General features: G+C 37.6%; 1 protein-coding gene across 2 annotated transcripts in view; it reads right to left on the bottom strand.

The window, feature by feature from the left end:
• EFL1 (elongation factor like GTPase 1) overlaps positions 1 to 21,803 on the bottom strand; it is a 208,543-nt gene that overhangs the window by 39,590 nt on the left and 147,150 nt on the right. For both annotated transcript variants that reach the window (XM_020966025.2, XM_020966032.2), the window contains exons 16-19: positions 18,037 to 18,168; positions 14,482 to 14,629; positions 7,866 to 8,845; positions 751 to 935 (exon numbers count right to left, since the gene is read on the bottom strand). In XM_020966025.2, coding sequence (XP_020821684.1) covers positions 751 to 935; positions 7,866 to 8,845; positions 14,482 to 14,629; positions 18,037 to 18,168 — 1,445 coding nt within the window. The remainder of the gene's footprint in view (positions 1 to 750; positions 936 to 7,865; positions 8,846 to 14,481; positions 14,630 to 18,036; positions 18,169 to 21,803) is intronic.

The raw sequence follows: 21,803 nt of genomic DNA, 5'->3' as shown, positions 1-21,803 counted from the left end.
AAAGAATAGGGCATAGAGTCCATTCTATTTCTTTCAGCTATGCCTTCCCAGAGACATTACCTTTTAAAAACTTTTTAATTTATTAGTGAAATGCTAAAAATGTCCTCTTTTCAAGAAGAGAAATTCCTTGAAACCAAATTCAATAAAAAAAAATCAGTTGATTCCCAGAAATCACCCAACCCTTTCATCAAACTACACATCCCTTCTGCAAATCTAAAAATCACGTCCAGTGAAAAAGAAGGGAATTTTTCTGTAGCTTGAAAATTTTAATTTGATTTTTTAAAAAGCTTATTTGCATGGGGCAGCTAGGTGGCGCTGTGGATAGAGCACTGGCCCTGGATTCAGGAGGACCTGAGTTCAAATGTGACCTCAGACATATAACACTTACTAGCTGTGTGACCCTGGGCAAGTCACTTAACCCTACCACCTAGCCCCCCCCCAAAAAAAAGCTTATTTCTAATAATAATAGCATGCAGTATAACCAGAAAAGTAAAGGGGTAACAATACAGAACTTACACAGAAATGTCAACTCATACTGTCAATGACCACGTGCAACAATTCTTAATAAGCTAAAATGAAATATGGTACGTAGCAGGAAGTTCTATGTGACCAAAACATATTGCCATTTGGCTTATTAGAAAATAAGTCAATTTGATCTCAGCAATATCTTCCTTCCCCCTCATATGGCACCTTTATAGGAAGCCCAGCCCCCAAAGAGAAAGAATAAATATTAAACTGTTCTGTTTTTACCTCCCAATGGCTGAACACCAACTGTGGGCTGGCAAGACCACTTGTCCTCTTCCTTATTTCATCAGCAAATCCAAAGCTTTCAGCTACTGGAAGCACAGCTTTGATAATGAACATGTCCGTCCCTTCTTTCATCTCTTCCTGCAGTACTCGACCTTCTCTCTTTGACAAGACAGCATAGACCCGACCTGCAAAATCATAAGTCTCATTAACTGGCTGAACTTGTCACAAGTTTTTTTTTTTAAGGCAATTGGGGTTAAGTGACACCACACAACTAGTAGGTATCAAGTGTTTGGTCTAAGGCCATATTTGAACTCAGGTCCTCCTGACTATTCACTGCGCCACCTCGCTGCCCCTTGTCACAACTTTTTAGCCACAAAGAAACACATACTTAAGAAAGTCCACTATTACAATCTGCCCTAATGTGCGGTTTTCTCAAATATCATCTTCTGTGGCCTATGTTTTCTGAAAGGCCTTCATAACATTAACTTGCCTACAATACAGTCTTGGGATATTGACCACATGGTTCTAGTTACGGGAGACATCTAAGCCAAAGAAAAGGGGACATATTTATTTATATACTTTTCTTCAACCCACTCTTCTAAAAAGTATGAGAATGAGAGAATATCAGCCCTGGAAAACTGACACTTTAAGTTATTTCATGTACCCTAACAATTCTTGTCACATAGAAATCAAACAAGTTTTTTTTGGCCAAAGCTTTTCCTATTCATTACCATTATTTCATATACTTGGGAAGCAGTATCTTCACATACATGAGTATTTACATGGAAAGTATATTTTTATCCTAGAAGGATGATGACTATCCATAGTAAAGAGTATGGATAACTGAAATTCATATACAATGCTAAAGACTAATTTTGGCCAATACTTCAATTTTGTCACTTTTTCTATGTAACTTTTTATGAGACTTGGCAATAAAGAATAAAATGGGCTAGCCTCACTTCCTCTTCCTGACCCTTCCTGCCCTCTGGTGGTGATGTTAATGAAATTACTAAACAGGGAACAGCAGAAGGGATTAAGAGAAATAAATAAAGGAGAGAGAAATAATCCACAAACAGGATAAGGACACGTTAAGAGTGGATGATTCCTCAAAAACCTGGCTATTGCTTATCACTATTCTCCTCAACATTTTCCATTTTTTCTAGCTCTAATGCCTTTTTCTTACCTTTCAAATATATTCAGGCAATATTCCCCATCTTAGAAATTATTTCTTTTGATCCCATTACCCCTTCCAGTTTCCCCACCCAAAAAACGAAGATCTGTCCAGGATGTTTATTTATTCCTTCTTCATCACCCTGAAATCTATCTTCCATTCCCCACACTACTGAAAATGCTCTTTTGAAGGTTACTGACTCCCTTATTGCCAAGTGGGCTAATTTGCCTTCATACAGTTTTTTTCTAGGTCCTAATTCTACTTGACTTCTTTGTGGCAGTTAAAACTGTTGACCACAGCCTCCATTCTTGAAACTTTCTCCTCTCTTGTTTTCCTTTCACCCTTCCAAAAGATTTCTGATGCTTCTTTTTCCCTCTGCCTAACCTTTAACTGTAGGGTTTAACCCGGACTCAGTCTTTGTTCTCTCTGGTACGCTTTAAGCTTTAACTATCCTATTTTTTTGTGTATTCAATTACTATTTGTATGTCTTCCATATTTCTACATCCAGCTTTGATCTGATCTCCAAACCCTTCTATTACCAAGACATTTTCACCTGGATATCCTACCTTTACGTTACAGTTAATGTGCCCAAAATTTAATTATCTTCTCTATAAATTTAGTTTCACCTCTCAAATTTCCAATTCCTGTCAATTACTAACACTGCCCTCTTAATAACTCAGAGGAGAAATCTTGAAATCACCTTTGACTTTTCCCCAGGTCCATTGCTCCTCTCTTTCCATTCTTCCTGAAACTATCCTAATTCAGGCTGCCCTCACTGTTTCTGGTTTAACCAGCATTGCAACTTCTAGCTTCTCCTAGTTTCAATCTATTCTTTACTACTGACAGAATTATTTTCGCAAAACACCATTTTGTCACGTTATTCAATCAAGAACTGCCTATGGATTCTCCTTCCCTATGGAGTCCAATTATTCTTTCTAACAAGGTCTTTCACACTGGGCCCTATCTTAACTAATTTTTATCTCTAGTTTCCTTAAAATCCTAAACACTCAGTTCCTAAACCTACTCACTTCCTACAACCTATTCCTCCAACCCAGCTCACCCCCACACAAAGATAGTCATACCTTTGATCTTGCTATCATCCACAAATGTACTACCTCCAAGTCCAAGAATTCTGAAATCCACTCCTCCAACCATAATCTACTGGTTTTCCACATTTCCCTCTGCTTTCCTTTACATAACTCTACCCTTTATCCTCACTGTGACCAATTCCTTGGCCCCTCAATTCTTTCCCAAACTATTTCCTCTGCACTAGCCACTCTTTCCTCTTTTCCCCATCTTGACCCTTTGCTGAACTGATTCAACTCTATTGTCCTCTTCCCTTAAGTCCTTAGCCCCTTATCAAACTGGATGTCCAGCAGATATCTTCAACTCAACACATCCAAAACAAAATTCATTACCTTTCCTCCTAAAAGCTCCCCCATCCCCTATCTTCCCTATTGCTATAGAAGGTGACATCATCCTCCCAGTTGCTCAAGTCTGTAACCCAGGAGTCATCTTCAACTCTTCTCTTTCACCTCCTAACTCCATCCAATCTCTTGCCAAGGCCTGTCATTTCTACCTTTGCAACATGCTCCCTTCTCTCCTCTAACACTGCTACCACTCTAATGCAGGTTCTCATCACCTCATACCTGGATTACTGCAATAGCCTGGTGGCAGGTCTGCCCTCCGTAAGTCTCTCCCCATTCCAATCTATCCTCCACTCAGTCACTAACGAGATTTTCCTAAAGCACAAGTACACAACCATGTTACCCCCAACTCATTAAATTCCAATGGCTTCCTATTGCTTCCAGAATCAAATGTAAAATCCTCTTTTTGGTGTCCAAAGCCCTTCATAACCTAGCCCCCTACTATCTTTCCTGTCTTCTTGTACCTTATTCTCTGCCACATACTGCTTGATATAGTAACACTGGCTTCCTTGCTGTTGCACGAACAAGACATCCCATCTCTTGGTTCTAGGCACTTTCTCTGGCTGTCCCCCATGCCTAGAATGCTCTCCCTCCTCATCTCTTCCTACCGGCTTCTTAAATCTAAAATCTCACCTTCCACAATAAGTCTTTCCTAACACCTCTTAATTTTAGTGCCTTTTCTGTCTTTCTTATTTCCCATTAATCCTGTACTTTGTTTTACTATCACCTATAACCTTACCTTTCCTAGAAAACTATCCTTTATAATGATTTTTTTTAAAAAAAAGAAAAAGAAAAGAAAAAAATTAGCAAAACTGAACAACACCTTGGAAAACTCTGACATTACCTGTAATGTTCCGTATCTGTGGACCCCAACCTTTATGCTGAATCCCCTAGTTTAAATGTAGGGACTAGGAGTCTATTATAAAACTGCCTGATTTACAATATGGTTTTCAAAACTCATGCTAAAGCAATCTTCCAGCATAATGGGATAGAGGTAAAGTTCCATATTAGTAAAGACCAACATAGTTTCTAGTTCTGCATAAAGGGAATATTTTCATTTCCCTGTACATAGCCTAGAGTAGCAGGGTTTGGTGTTTGTTTGCTTGTTTTTCAATCAAGGTTATAAGCATTTCTCTTAAATTAAAACACACACACACACACACACGAACTTTAATAGATCTCTCCACTTAACCCTATCCACATATAAGATAAGCTCAATATGAAAGACACTGCTTTAGTATAATTGTACTTTAATGGAATGTAAGACTGTTTGAAAACCTAACAAGTTTACAAAAGGCTAAATGGGTGCGGCCTGGGTTTTTTTTTTAGCTTTGCTGGGAAGAGGGACAGGAGAAAGTGATTCCCATAGGAGGAGAAAGCTGACAATTAAAACATGAAAAAAGGATTTATCACTGAAAATCAAAGGGTTGAGATTAGAAGAAACGCAAAAATATTTGGGTAACATTCTGAACAAGGGTTTTATAGCTTATTGTTGTCCTTAATTCTCGAAGAGAACCAAAATGACATCACTATGTTAGAGAGTCAAATGACAGTGTGTCTGACTGGCTGATCAGACCAATACGAGCTTGGAAGGCTCTACCACATGTCAGGCACAAATAGTCCACATGAACATCTGGAGTGGACATGTTTCTAAATTTGCGCATCTCACGTTTCTTTTCAGCTACTTCAATTTTGTTTTGCTCATAGAGCACAGCATCTTCTCTGATGAGGGCATGTCATGCTGGGCGTGTTCTGTGTAACAAAATCAATTCCGAAGTTCTTATGTGACACCTTTATCCTTGTATTGCTCTTTCTGACCATCATGTGAGTGCTTGCCCTCTGTGGGTTCTCCATAAAATAGTCTTTTTTGGCAAGCATACATTTGGCATTCAAGGGGGGGAAAAGCCATGTATCCCAACAACTGGTAAACATTTACTGACTGACTGATAATTGTAGCAATAGGTCTCCATTTATATCAAAACTGAATATACTAAGAAAATTTTAATGGTAGGTTGTATTTGTTAAAAAGGAATTCTACCTGAATACAGGTGCAAATAGTATTAAGAAGTGTAAAAGATTTCATGTTTTAACCCTTTTGGGGGAAGTATATTCTGAATGAGCTCTGCAGAAAAGTGTGGCTATTTTCTAAGAGTATTTCTCCAGAGGAAGTACTTTAATTATTTTGCGATACTTATATTCTCAGAAAATTATGTTGTATAAGTGTGAGGAAAAAGTAATTTAACAGCTATAGAATAAATTACTGTTTTAAGACTTTGTTTAGAAGAAACATTAGCTTCCTTCCTCCCTCCCTCCCTTCTCTTTCTTTCTTTCTTTCTGTCTTTCTGTTTATGATTTCATGGGACATCCTGGCAAGGAATTTCCTCTCCTAATGCAGGTCAGTACTTTCTCTGCAAATGTCTGCAAGTGCCTGGAGTATTAAGAGGTTAGGGGACTTGCACCAGGTAAAGAGCCAGTTTATGAGTCAAAGGCAGTACTATAGCCTGGGTCTTACTGAATCTGAGATCAGCTCTCATGGTGTGTGGCTCAGATTAAAAACAGAATGCTTAACTGAAAGATTAAATAAACCTACCATTCACTACCCAATTCTGCTGATTCACATAAATAAAGGTCTCCAATGTAGCCCTAAAACATTCTGAAATTCTGGGTAGGAAATTAAAGAATTTTGGGGGAATTGGTAAAGTTTTCATCTCCTCCAGTTCAAAGTTATGACTTTAGAAGAAAAAAGGCTACAGCTGACTATGTAGATGAGGTCAAAGAGCAGGATTTAGTTTCATGGGCTATGCTATCAGAACAATAGGTTCCTGGCAAGGGACTAGGAAAAATTCATTTGGCAAGATCTGATCAAAAGGGATTTCAACCAAATTCTGAAGGAAGAGAGAAAAGCACTCAGATAAAACAGTGAAATAAGATACTATATAGGACAATTTACTTAACCAAGAAAGAAACAGCGTCATGGAAGTTGTGCCTAGTAATTCTTAGTTGAAAATAACAGGAAAACAGGTCAGAAACAATACTATGGTTTCTAATGTCTCCATGACAACCCACAGAGCTGCAATAGTTTTCCATTTCCATTAAAACTGAATAAAAATAACCAAATTAAACCTGAAACTTTAACACAAAATAGTAAATACAATTTCAAAGAAATTACTGAGATTTGTTAAGGTAGACCAATACCTGGAATATGATAATAGCAGGGGATATTTTATACAAAACTAACATTTGATTTATTTTTAAGGCAGAAGAATATAATAGTGTATGAATTTAACTCATATTAAAATCCACAAACTTGAATCAGAAGGTAGAGACTTTCTGAATGAGAATAAAAGGGGAGATAAAGAGAAGTACAATATTGTTATGCAACAGTATTGTTATACAACAGACCACTTGGTCAGAAGTGCCTTCTGAACACAGATGCTAAAACTGGGACAGAGGCAAAATAGAGTGGTGATGGGGGACTTCAACTATTCTGATATCAGATGAATGTTATTCTGCTAAAAGCAAAGTATCTGATAAATTCTGTATCTGACTTACTAAAAATGCAAAGGAAGGAAATGGCAAAAAATGCCATCCTGAAAAATACTCAACAAATGAGACCTGTCTGGAGATATTCAAATACTAAAGGAGAGATAACGTTCCATATAGTTGGACAAGTAATTTCTGAAAAGTAGATGTGAAAGCATTTAGAGAAACTGGCAGGACGAGAACTAGGACAGAAGTGTTCCCAAAAAACAAGGAGGAGAATGTCCAGAAGGAAGGGCGGTATCAACAGTGTCAAAAGCTTCAGAGAAGTCAAGAAGCATGTGGACTGAGAAAAAGCCAGTGGATTTAGCAAATCACTGACAAACTTGGGTAGTCCTTTTAGCTAAGTGGTAGAGTAAGAAGCCAGACTGATTGCAAGACACAATCATTCAGATTAATGACAATAGCTCACATTTATGTAACTTTATGGTTACAAAAGGCTTTACATCCACCATCTCATTTTGTCCTTACAACATCCCATCTGAGGTATATTTGTGATTGTACAGATGAGGGAAATTAAGGCTCAGAGAGATTTGTTAAATGACTTGCTTAAGTTCATGCAGCTAAATAGATGTACAGGTCATGATTTGATTCCAGGTCTTTTGATGCCTAAATCTGACGCCCGTTCTCTTTAGACAAAAAGTCACTCTTTAACGGCCAGTTCCAAAATTGTTTGCTCATACAAATATGGCTTCAAACATCACCTCTATACCAATGACTTCCTCAAGTGCATCTCTGGTCCTGAGCTAGAAGTCTATCTCCAGTAACCTACAAGACATCTCCAGAGATGTGTCACTGTCACTCCCAGCTTGATTTACTCCTTGACTGGCTTCCCTCCCCCAACAAGTCACCATTGCCCTCCTGATTCTTTCTTGGAAGACAGAGCTAATACAGAGACACCGTATGTCACACACACACACATACACTCTCTCTCACTCTCTCTCTCTCTCTCTCTCTCTCTCTCTCCCTCCTCTTACCTAATACTTCTGCAGTGGCCATGATGTCACAGGTATACATTGCTGCCACGAGGCGCTGGGGTTTCACTTGTAGTGCATAGCGGCAAGCTTCTTTCATAGTAGCAATCAGCTGACCAGAGAAAGGGCCATAACAGTCGGCCAGGAATGCTTCCCCTTTACGCTTGCTCCTTTTTTCCAATGTCTCTGGATACTCCTCTTGAAACTGTTCCTTTTCAGTGGGTGACCCTAGAGGTTTACTTGGGTCAGAAGCAGTTTCACCTCTGTCTAGCTCCTCTTCGGCTTTCTCAGTTGCTCCTTGACCCAAGAATTTACTTAGGTCCCATTTTTCTAGAACAAAACAGACACCCATGAGCGGTTCTTCACACATGGGGCCTGAGAATGTTGCCAGCTGAAATCCACTGATGATACTATTGTCAAAATCTCTGTATTTACTTGCTTCTTTAATACATTTGCTCTCAAGGCACTGCCATACAGAGCTCTTAAAATCGTTGCATCTATTTACTAATATATTAGGTCCACATTTCCTAGGACCAAATGACCAGATCTGGTCCACAACATTCCTCCATTTCCTTCCCTGTAGGTTTTGCTCCAACTTTTGTTTGAACTCCTGGATCTTAGCCTGGGTTTTCTCATGAATCATCTGAGTATTTTCCCCCTCACTTAAAGAAGAAGTCAGTTGCTCCATAGACCGAATCAAATCACTATTTTCTTCAAGGATCTGAGTGACTTCTCCCGGGAGAGGCAGGGCTCGGACACTGAGAGTGGCGAGTTTGTTTGGGGTGGTTATTGTGATGAGCCCATCGGCATCAACCTGGACCCCCTCAGGGAGTTTGCTCTGGTCCTCTTTGGTTTGGTGTATGACTGCAATCTTCTGTTGTTTACCTATTTCTTCGTTGACCATGTCCACTTTGGGTGGCTTAGTAATTGTTTCCCTAAATGGGATGATTGGTTCAGATACACTGATTTGAATCTTTGCAAACCTGAAAATAAAACCAATAGATACAATGATGATGATGACCTAGGAAAAACCTACAACTAAAAAATACCACATACATGTGTGAAGCAGGTCCTGTCAAAAAATAAGAGTTATTTTTCTTTTCAGAACTCTGTAATAATTTGTTTCATGAATTCAGAATGTAAAACTCATTTTGATTTCAGTCTAAAAAGATAAAATTCTGCTTAAAAAATAACACTTCAAGCGGAGTACCCAAACTTGTGTGTGTGTGTGTATGTGTGTTAGAACTGCATTATAGTGCTATTATTTAAAATAAAAAGGTTTACTTGCTTGGACTTACCTATCACATTACGTATGTTTTCACTTGGAATGCATTTGTTGTAGTAAGATTTGACTAATTTGTGTTTAAAAAAATAATGTATACCAAATTATTTACTAAGACACATGAGGAGAAAACATCTTATAGTTTTAAGTGGAATACAGAATTTTAGAACTGGAAGGGATACTAGACATCAGTTTAGTTCAACTCCATTGTAAAGATGAGGAAACGAGGCCCAGGGAAGTAAAGCACACAGAGTTAGTATCAAAAGTGGAACTAGGGCCCAAGCCTCGTAACTCAAACATTTTTAATCATTACATTCAATTACTAAGAAGTATATATTATTACACTTAGGAATGACATCTTAAATATAACAAAATGGGCTCTACTGGGAATTATCTTTAGTTTCCAATGGCATCATAAGACCAAAAGTTGATTGTAGCATAAATGCAGAAGGGAAAAATCTCTATCATGTTAGCTTAGGTCAACTGAAAAACGACTGTTTCAGGACCACTTTCTAAGTTCCTTTGAGCTGTGGGGAACTTCTCATTTTCAGACCGGGAAACAGCAACAGCAACTTACACCAACTAGTGGCAGTAATACATCCCTGGATTCCTTCAGGAAGAGCCCAGGCCAAAAACTAAATAAAGTGACATTATACTCCCATAAGAGACATAGAAGTAGAATTCCCAATATTCTTATGAAGGCAGTCTTAGCTAACTACAGGATGTGAATGCACCAAAGTAATATCGAAATCAACCTAGGTGGCATAGTGGATTTGTTGGATTTGGGAGTAAGGAAGACCTGAGTTCAAATCCTGCCTCAGATACTAGCTATGGGGCACTGGGCAAATTACTTTCATTCAGCCTCAGTTTTTTCATCTGTAAAATGGAAATAATAATACCACCTATTTCACAGGGTTGCCTTAAAATACTATGTAAATGCTAACCATCATCATCATTATTAAGTCATTTTTCTCTACCTCTCTCCTCCAACAAAACAGGTAATGTAGTGATATGGAAGGAAACCTGGGCCCTAATCTTGGTTAGTGACAGTGTGAGCCTGTATAAATCAGTAAATTAGGTCTAAGTTTCCTTATATGGGAAATAAAGACACCAGGCTAACTCTTTCCAGCTCTACCATTCTATGAGCTATAATTGGGAAATACAAAGTCCTTTCCAAATAGGGAGAGAGTTGTCGCTACTGCCTTTTTCTCCCCTTCCTTTTAGCCCTCATTATTCCCGGTTGTGTTTCATTTTTCACTGCTTCCATTCCTTGTATTCAAGGACCTATAAGTAATCCCTTTTTCCTCTTGTCTACTTTTTGTCCCCACAGCAAACGTGGAAAACTAGGAAAAGAAGACATTTGGTTAAATAATTCGTGTTCACCTGTATGGCCATCTCATTTATTTTAGTTTCTTTCTTCTTTTTTTTTTTGGTGAGGCAATCGAGGTTAAGTGACTTGCCCAGGGTCACACAGCTACTAAGAGTTAAGTATCTGAGGCTGGATCTGAATTCAGGTCCTCCTGACTCCAGGGCCAGTGCTCTATCCACTGCACCACTTACCTGCCTCTATGATTTTCTTCTATGGTATATTCAGATTACAGGGCTGCTTTGGGAAACAAAGTAGACTTTGAAATAAAGTCCAATATTTTTTAAAAAAATTATTATTAAATTAAATATTTCTATAAAGAAAAGCCTAAATAAAGATAATTTAATATACATTAAATATAAAAGATTAAGTTTAAACTTTAACATGAAATAAGGATTATGATTTATCTAGGAATCTAAGAGAGATTATCTCCCCACTTCTGCCCTGTGGAAAGCTGTATTTCTTTTAGTTGTTATAGGGGTGGGCACCAGACCTGGGATTTCATTGGTATAAGGGGCTCCAGAAAGATAAAATTCCCTCTACTAAAACAGATCAGCACTTTGCAACTTGCAGGTTTAGAGAGCTGCCCAGAGCCCTGAGAGCTTATGTCAGCTTCCCAGGGTCACACACCCTGTAGATTTATTTCAGAGGCAGGATTTAAGGCCTTCCTGGCCTCAAAGCCAAATTTCTAACAACTATCTGTCACTGCCTCTGGTAGTTATTATACTATAGCATATTTGTACATGTGACCATGTCTCAAATATCTTTGTACTTCCTCCAGTGTCAGAAACAGAGGGTTTTTTTTGCACACAGGGACAGAGAGTGGACCTGTGCTTTCCCTGGTAGGGGGAATTCATAGTGAGTAACCTACCTTTAATGATGCATATTGGTACTTCTTCTGTAACTTAGTAGTCTTAAAAGAGTTTCTGAGAGCACTAGGGTTGCACATTCTGTTTAGGGCTGGAACCCAGCTCTCTATGAACCACATCATGAGGCCTCTCATTTAATAAACAGTTGCTACTGCTGTTGATATAATTTTAGAACCTGGTTCTTGTCTACATTACTCTACTGGAAGTGCTCCTTTGCAGATCCCTCAGTAATGTACCACTGCCAAAGCTAATGACCTTTCCTCCATACTCAACTCTTCACCTCCCTGCTAATGTTCTGGCCATACTCTACTTGCTTTAGTTGCTGTTGAACTACCTTTTCCTCATAGAGAAAACTTACTATCTCTCTGTCCAAACCAAGGTTAAGCACAAGCATCCACTACTGGGGAGATAAGACAAAGGCCTAAAGGCCAAACCAGCTGTGAAAGCTCACTGCAACATCTTGTTAAGATGACTTACATTGCTGGCTTAACTGTTTGTAGCATCCCTGGACTTTAGCATTTTTCCCATTTCTAATTCTCATTCTTTCCCCTTTGAAATTTCGGTTTTGGTTTATTCTACTCTACTTCTTTATAAATGACCTTTGCCTACCTCAACCCTGATCCCATGGGCTCTGAGAATTAAACCGACAAAGAACCACGACATGTACCCAAACGTCCTTTCTAATTACTCTTTCTGCCACTTCTTTTTCCACTTACCTCTCTTTAGGGCCTAAGTAATTTCTCATCTGCCTTCCATCAGGTGTGGCAGGAGAAGGAGGCTTATTTTCCTATCTATGCCCTATAGGATTTCTTTAGTTTTCAGTAGACTCCAGTGACTGTACAGAGGCATCTCCATGCCTCTGTAGGAGGAGGGAAAAAAAAAAAAAGGAAAAATCCTAGTATCATTTGATCATGGTTATGAGGAATTTACCTATTCCACTATCTAATACCATTTAGTGTTTTTCAATTTTGAAAGCTTCATTTTTGTGTATAAACTTGAATGATATGTTAGCTAGTGTTATAAAATCACTTTCGCAATTTAATTTTTGTCTATTTTAGATGAATTTTAATGAAATCATAATTTTTTCCCCTTTCTTTTTCCTAAAAATCATCCTCTGAGCAGTGTAATTGGAGCCAGAAGCCCTAGATTCAAATCTTGCCTCTTCTACTTATTACCTCTACCTGTGCAGCCTTGGGAAAATCAAGTTTACCTTTCTGGGGCTCAGCTGCCTCATCTAATAAATGATGGTACTGAGCAATATAACTTCTGGCTCAAAATCCCATGATTAAAAAGAATCTGAGCTATGAAAGAATGGAGTTTTATCACCTCCAGAAACAGGTGTCTCCAGCAACCACGGAGAGCAACTAACTATAAGAGTGCTTGAGAAGAATGCTTAAAGTATCTCTTTAGAGAACATACATCCAAAGATGGCTGAGGGGCCTCTGTCTGCATTACTTTGCTCCCTTCATTCAGCATCAGTCTATATTTCTGATGATGTTTATAAGCTGTAACACTGATCTTTCCAATTGCTTTCATGCTGAATGGTTTTCAAAGTGAGCTGGTTTTCTATAAATACTTTAATACCATGTCAAGGCCACATTTCTGAAAAAAAAAATCAATTTCTCTTTCTGTAAGTGTAATTTTTTTTTCTCCTGAGGAAAAAAAGTGCACCTAAACACCAGTGAATGCAAATAATACACACCTAAAATACAAGTGGATGACTTAACTCAGATACTCACTGAAGCATAAGAACACACACTTGGAGGGGGTAATTCTAAGTTTAAAAAGATGCATGATATTATGCAGAGAGGAAACTAATGGTTTGAGAATTAAAAAATAAATTAAAATTGATTTTAATGTGAGAGGGGAATTTATTTCAAATTACTACTGAGAAGCACAGAATTTTGAGCTGGAAGAAATCTCAGAAGTAATCTTAGTAAAAATTATTTTCACAGATAAAGAAACTAAGGTTCAGAAATGTTAAGGGACCTGTCCAAGGAAATACATCATCTATTTCATTTACAAGAATTGCTTCAGTATCTACTCTGTGTCAGGCACTGCACTGTACCAGGAGTTGGGAAATACAAAGGCAAAAGTGCTTGCCCTTAGGGAACTTACATTCTATCAAAGATTATCTAAAGCTAATAAACTAAATAACTTTATAAGTTAAAACAATCATTGAAAGTTATTAATATTTACTCTTTTAAAAGAAATTATGCTTTGTGATTTATTATTCTCTGAGTGCTAATGAAGCTTTCCATAATTAGCAAGACAATTTTAACAAAGAAACCTAATGACATCAAAGAAGGTAAAGGAAAGGCAATGCAGAGGACCAGAAGTCAGAAGCCCTGGGGCCTACTCCTAACTCTTGTCACTACCTCTCTGTGACTAGGAATAATTCTTCTGACATCTCTAAGCCACAGGTCCTTTTCAGTTCTAAAATTCTAAGTTCTTAATCTAAATAGCCATAAAAATTTTAAACCTAAAGAAAGGGGAAAAAATCCACAATTTCATTAAAATTTATCTAAAATAGGAGACAAAAATCAAATTGCAATACTTTTTTTATTAAAAAAAGTTATTTTATAATACTAGCTAACATGCCATTCAACTTTATACTTAAAAATGAAGATGTCAAAATGGAAAAACATCATATGGGATTAGATGGTGGAATAGGTAAATTCTTTACAACCACATTCAAATGATACTAAGATTTTCTTTCTTCATTTCCAAGTAACTTCTTTTATTAAAACATTACCTTGATAATGTATATAAAAGCACTTTAAAGCAATATATGCTGTCATTTATTATTATTATTATATAAAATATTATATGACAATATATGACTAATATAGAAAAATAACATTAAAATAAAAAGCATTCAAGAAAATAGGAAGAAAGTGACATTTCCTGGTGGTAGTCATTTTATAGTTATTAAAATTTAAATGTATGATCCAGTTGCAGCAAAACTCTTGCACAAGGAGGCTTTGCCTACCCACCAAAGATAAACCTCAGTCATGGATTTCAATAACTGAGGAATACTCAAACAACCTACTGAACTACACACATATAGGGAACATAACTCCACCACCCTTGTCTCCTAACCTTTCTTTCAAGTCATCCAGGCATCGTTGGAGATGGACCTCTCCTGCTGTAACTAACACATGTTCTCCAGTCTCCTGAATTAAAACTTGCACACATGGATCAGCCTGGTTTAAAAGCTTCATTCCTTTAACCAACTGCGGCATCTCACCTAAGCAGACCAAATAGAAAATGCTTATTAAAAATACAGCAAAAGGAGGACTATTAAAAACCATTACCATCCAAGGGAAAGAATAGAAATCCATTAGTACTGAAGCTCCTAATGTTTTTTTTAACCCATTTGGATAAAAACCTCTACAAAAATTACAATTATGTGTGAACTTATTACTTCAAAATTCAGTTTTACACATTTTTAGGCCATAGCATTCACAAGCATGCAATGTGAAATCCGTAGCTAGTCTGTAATACCCCTTGAACTCTTCAATAGACATAACTATCGTCTACCATTGGTTCTAGGAATATAACAGACATCTCCCCCCAAATCACAGATAAAACATAGGCAGCTAATAACCAAAGGAAGGCTTCAGTGTGGAATCTAGCTAAAAGAAAAATGAGAATAAATAGCTGTCACAGAGCTGCTGCAACAGGGAAAAACTCAAATCATCTATAAAATTGCTTATATTACAATCAGGATTTTTCTGGGCATAAAACTTGCCCTATAAGTATCAGCTTTAAGCATCTTGATAAAGTTATTAGTTATTGCCTTTGAAGCCATCTCTCCAGTCTTGTAGAGCTCTCTAAATGCCTCTCCTCATATAGATATATGGCATGTAGAGCAACACTTTGGAGCTTTCTTAGAGTATCATCAGAAGAGGGTCCCTTGCATGGCAGTACCTGAGTACCTATCAGGCTGTCCTGCCCAAGTCTCCCTCCTGGAGATACCCATATTTTTACTGACTTCACAGGAAGTCTACCAAATGAGTGGATTTGTCCACAAAGAGGCTGTGGAATACTGGTCTGGTTTTGGAGTGATTGTGTAGGGTGTGGATCCCTGCAGCCTCTGAAACAGACGTTTTAAAGTACTTTATATTAACATATGGTCTTGTTCCTGTTTTAAACAGGAAGAAACAAACAATGGCCCCCCAAAGTCTGTATTTTAGAGACCAACCCAGAAATCCCAGACATCATAGCTCTACTGATTCCACAAACGAAAAGTACTTGATGTGACAGAATGGGGGAGTCAAAAAGAGTGAAGGATTTAGAGTCAGGTGACCTGAATTTGAATCCCAGTTTTGCTCCTTAACTACCTGTGTGGCCTTGGTCCAGTCACTTCACCTTTCTAGGTCTCAGTTTCCTCATCTGCAAAATAACTGGGGTGGTCTTGAACCCTAAGGTTTCTTCCAGCTCACATTCCTCTGATCCTACGATCCAGTACATGTAGGATGTGGCCAGTGGGTAAGGCAGTTCCCAAAGTGGACATCAGTAATTAGGAGAAGGCAAAATAGTTGAGACTCAGAAAAGGAACACTCTGTTAGACTAACAGGAATCCACACAAATGGTGACATGAGCCTTCCTGGAAGCTGTCCTAGAACAATCAGAAGCCAGACCACTGAAAACATGCGGAATCAAAAATAGCATCTGAAATTGTGAAGATGCTAGGAAGATGTTGCAATGAAGCAAAACCAGAAATCAGATGGTGTGGGTCAACGTGTGGTCTAGAAAAGGTCTGGCCTAAAAAGCTCAGAGAGAAAGATTTGCTCCTGCATCCTCCTTCTTCCCTTGGCTTATGTGACACTTCCCTCTCCTGGTTCTTTTTCTACCTGTGTGACAGCTATCTCAGTCTCCCCAGCCTTATTTCACAATCATGGCCTACCCCAAAACTTTGAAAAAAGGCTCTCTTGACTTATCTTTGATTCTCTGCTGTTGATGTATCAGCTCCCCTGATTTTAGTTATCATTCCCTTCCTATCTACCCATCCATCCATCCTAAATCTCTCTACCAAGCTTCAGTCATGGATTTCCAATAGCTTACTGGACATTTATTTTCACCTGGATGTCAGGTAGATATTTAAAATTTAGTATAAACTGAACCAACATGACTGCCCTGAAATCCTCTCAAAATTGGGAGACTGGAAGAAAGGTTATTTCCTCATCACACAGGTGGTAAGTCCCAGGACATAATAACTAGGATTACTCTCCTGATTGTGTATCCTATTTTGTGTTTCCTAGGTCTTTGTTGTAATGGGTCCACTCTGACCTCAAGTTATGGCCAAAGAATTCTTGCCCACCCTGCCAATTGTGGACAAGCAAGAAGGATGCAGCTGCCAGAAGATCTAGAGGCAATGACAACACTTAAGAGACTGGTAGAGTTACAGAAACCTGTAGAGAACGTGGGAACCACTGTCACCCACAGTTTTTGACTAATGTCATACCACCAAGCACCAATTCTGAGTTTCAAGGAGGCATTTTAGGGAGAAATTGTGGCTAATGCTGCTGCTACAGAAGAGAACATGGTGAAAATGAATCCTTTCATGGAAATAACTGTCATTTTACCAACAGCCAATGCTACTCCTTTTAGAGATTTTTCTCTGACCTGGTCCCCTCCCCACAACTTTGGACCACTGCAACCTCTTAACAAGCCATTTGGACTTCTTTATACTGTGAATTCTGGCTTCCTTGAGTATAGCATTCTATTCATCTTCTTACATCAAAATTCAGATCTTGCCCCTTTTCCCCACAAGAGTTTTTTTTCAAAGGGTTCACTGAAATGATAGGCAGGATTCTAATGGACCATAAATCTATAAAGAAATTCAGCTGAGGAGGCACAGAAAGCCATCAAGAATATATTTCTGAAGACCAAAGAGAAAGACTAATGATGAGGAGGAAAAAGGGGAGTTGTCTAAAGAGACTGATTTGGATACACAGAAGAAACTCATCAACCAGCTAAGATTTTTTTCAGAAGTGTACTGACAATGGGAACAAGTACAGTAATGGAGGATTAACATAATGGCATAAACTGCGATGAATGTCAGGAGGGCTAAAGTTAAGAATGAACTAACCTTGGCAAGAAATACTCAGGCTTAAAAAAAAAAAAGACGTGTTTCTTTTAACTAAACTGAGGAAAAGAGGAGGACTAAAGAAGAGAAGTAAACTTGTCCCACTTGCCAGGACAGATGGAGCGATGATAAATGATGATGCAGGGAAGGTAAAACTGATCAATTCTGATTTTACATCTATTAACCAACCCAAAGCGGAATAAACTGCCTTACAAGGTAGTGGGTTCCCTTTTATTTAAGGTTTTTCAGTAAATGCCGGAAGACTACTTATCAGTGCTGTTGTAGAAGGATCATTTTTTAAGGGCCAGCTGGACGAAATGGCCTTCATGGTTTCTTCCAATTGTGAAAGTCTGTGATTCTGATTCACCCTCAGGTGCACTGGATTTTTCTTAGTTACCAGCAAGACAGAAGGGACTACTACAAAATCCCTAAATACTAAAGACAAGCAGTTCTAAAAGCACAATATGTAGTATCCATTGCAAAGAGCAAAGCACAAGTGTCTTGCACAGTAGGCATTTAATAAATATTTGTGGAACTGAGCTGGAACACAAGAGCTGTCTTACCTGGATGTTTTGGCTCAATTGCAACTCTCACAATGGGAGTGGCTTCAAAGTTGAGTGGGATAAAGGGAGGGCAAGATGGCGAGGTACACAGGGTAGCAGACTTCAGGACAAACTCCTGCAGACCTCCTATCCCTAAAAAACAAACAAGAACAACAAACTCAGTGAACAAGAACTCAAGGTTTAAGATATCAATAAATAATGACAAAATCTGAATGTACAACTGAAAACCAAAACAAGGCCAATATCTAATCTGATTTAAAATGATACAGATTTGCACACTGATTTTTTATTAATATGCAATCCCTGGCACTGCTTCCAAAACCCGGATTCTGTATTGCATCATAAAAGACTAATATAGGCCCCAACTTGGAACACAGCATTACTCAATGACATCTTGTCTTCCAACACTGATTAACATACATCACGCTTATAGATAACATTTAATTTTTTAAGAATAAACGTAGAACAGAAATTCTCTTTAACAAAGAATTAATTTCCTTAATGCAGGAAGACTTCTTCCATTCAAATCCTACTATCACAGCTCACTGTGGTTTAAGAAGTGATCATGGGTTTTTCAAGCTATGCCAGAAAAGCACAACCTTGAGAGATCCTAAAATGTCTACCATTCAAAGATAAGCCTCGCTAAGTTTAAAGAACATCCCAAGGCTGGTTATGGATGTTTTTCTGGCCACTGCTAGCAACTCAAGAAGATCATCTACCACAGAAGGAAGAGAGAAGCTACCATTTGCAATCAAAGGATGTAGGACGACAACAATGAAATTATAGATTCTTTAGATATCTTAACAAGAAATGGAGGAAAATTTTAAATAAGTGGACTCATTTCAACTGATTATTTATACATTCATTTAGTCAACAAATATTTAAAGTTTTAATAGAAACATTAAACATCAATACAAACTACATTTGCTTTATATTGATTCATATTTAAATTAGTTTAAATGCATAAAATTTCTTAATACTTTTTTTTAGTTTTATCCTTAAGTCTCCATTATGATTGTTCAGTTATTTTCTTCAAATAATCACAGATTTATTTCACTCACTTTTCCTCATATGATAGAGTTAAAATACAATCCGTTCTTCTGGTTCTGCTTTTTTCACATTTTGTGATTTAATAAAAGATCTTTCTAGATTTGTTTGTATCTTAATTGCTTTATAGCATTCCATTATATGAATGTACCACACTTTAATCATTCTCCTACCGTTCGACATTTAGGTTGCTTTATCTTTCTCTCTCACAATTATATAGAACGCTTCTATGAAAATCTTTCAGCAGATAGCTCTTTTATTCGTATTATGATGACACAATAAGGGTATATCCTTAAAGAAAGAATTATTGGGTCAAAGAGTATAATTATCTTTACAAACTTTATTGCATAATGCCAATCTCAGAAAGATTTTAGAAGTTTTCAGTTCCACCATCAATGAATAAATATTCCCATTTGGTCATAATGTTTACATCATTATTTCATGATTTTTGAGTATTTTTGCCAACTTGATAGGTGTGAGATGGTATCTCAAAGTCAACAAGTATTTACTGAACACACTATGTATGAGGTATTTGTGTTATATACTGTAGATGACACAAAGACATATGAACTAGCTCCTCTCCTTTAGGAGTTTACAATCTTGAGGGGAGATAAGAAATATGCACAAAAAACTACAATACGAGGCAATATATAAGTGCTATAAGAGTGGCATAGATACTGATTATATAGATATACAGAGAAAGATGATAAGGTATGGCACAGTGTTCAGGAACATTTTAATGGAGGAAACGACATTTGACTTGGATCTTGAGAGATAAGCAGGATTCAATAACTGAGTTGAAAAAGGGAATCCAATCAAAAGAGAGAATGTGAAGAGCATGAAGAGGCATGTCGGAGGGACAGAAATAATATCAGTTTAGAAGAAATTGAGCAAGTTTATCTAGGGAAGTACTGTGAGCTCAGGCTACAATAAGAATTAAACCTGCAAAGGGCCTGGAATGCTAAACAAAAGGCTTTACCCCTTTGTGTTCTGAGGTCATGGAGAGTCAGTGAGGATTTTTGAGCAAAGGGACAACTTCATCAAAGAAGTGTTTTTATATACTTTATCTGACAGCAATGAAATAGAAGGATGAGGATAAGGAAATAAAAGTAGAGGTACCAGTTATGAACAGATGAGAGGTAGACTATGAAGAAAGATGTGACAAGAGTTGTCAACTGATAAATTGTAAGAAGAGAGGAAACAGTCAATGACGACTTCAAGACTTCAAGTCTGGTTGATGGGAAAAGCATCGATAACACCGCCAAAAGTAGGGAATTAGGGAAAAGGAACTACTTCATGGGTTTAGGGGAAGATGATGGCTTGGGTTTTAGACACATTAAATCTGAGATAACTGCAGAACAATCAAGTGGAGATTATAGAGGCAATTGGAAGTGTACAACCAGAACTTAAGAGAAAGCTCATAGACGGAGATAAAGACTTAGGAATTATTCAATATACTTCAATTTAAGAAACACTTATTAAGTGTCTACTGTATGAGGGATCATGCTAGGTCCTGGGGATACAAAAACAAAAAAATAGTCCTTGTCCTCAAAAAACTTACTTATGCTGGGGGTAAAAGGAAATACAGAGATGAATAAATACAAAACACTTAACAAAGTAATTTCAAGAGGGAAAAAGCCCTAACAACTTATGGATGGGGTGGGGAATCTAGAAAGACCACAAATAGGTGGCAGTAGCCATAGTGTGCTTTGAAGAAACTTGGACTTTCCAAGAAGAAATTATAAAGGACTGCATTCCAGAAAAGGGAGGAGCAGCTGTGCAAAGGCAAAGAGGTGGTAAAGGAAATACCATGTATAGGCAATAGGCAGGGGAGTAAAATGAAATAAAAGGCTAGAAGGGATGTGAGGGATGCAATCAAGTATATAAAATAGTTGAAACTGTGAGCAGGAGGCAAAGGATAAAACCTTGAAGAATGTCCACATTTAAGGGGTCTGAGGAAGAAAACAGCCAGAAAAAGAGAAAGAGTGCAAAAGGAAAGCCAAACTCTAAAGATAGAAAGAATTCCTTTTGTGTGTAATTTGGTGGTGGTTCTACATCAGGAGAAGTGACAATTTCCCTGAAACCATCAGCATTTCTTAAACTGGAATCTTATTGTTCAATTATATCCTATCCATTTAGGCAACACAGTAAACACACACATGCACATACATACACGCACACACATGTGAGCATGCACACACTTCATAACAGCAAGCAGAAGTGTTAACTTCCCATTTAATATACCACTAACCTGAGTCAAATGATGCTGCAATTGAAACCCACGATTATTTCTGGCAGACACATGCCCTACCACCTTTACAATTCCACTGGCAGAACCAACAGTCAAAACCCACAAATAGAGCTATGATTCACAGCTCAGATGAAATGGAACTATGACGTCCATTATCATGTTATAGGTTTGTGTGTGCAAGACCAACATTCAGAAAGCAATTTATTTTCTCTTGGGACAATCAGAGTACTTATATGGATGATGGTGCCTCTGTCTGGTCTTGTAGCCAAACACCTAAACTTCACACAAACATGATTAAATGAATAAAAATTGTTATCATTTTTCAAAAAGCAAAATTGAAAATACTTTTATTCAATCAACTAACTATAAATATTAATAAACATATTTTAAATAAGGCACACAATTTAACATAATGTTTTAATACAAAATCTAGACACGATCAGGAGGCATCCTCTAACAAATTTTTAAA

The sequence above is a fragment of the Phascolarctos cinereus genome, unplaced genomic scaffold, assembly GCF_003287225.1.
Source record: "Phascolarctos cinereus isolate Bilbo 61053 unplaced genomic scaffold, phaCin_HiC Scaffold_3;HRSCAF=262, whole genome shotgun sequence".
NCBI classification, from domain to species: Eukaryota; Metazoa; Chordata; class Mammalia; order Diprotodontia; family Phascolarctidae; genus Phascolarctos; species Phascolarctos cinereus.
This window is presented reverse-complemented; position numbering and strand designations above follow the sequence as displayed.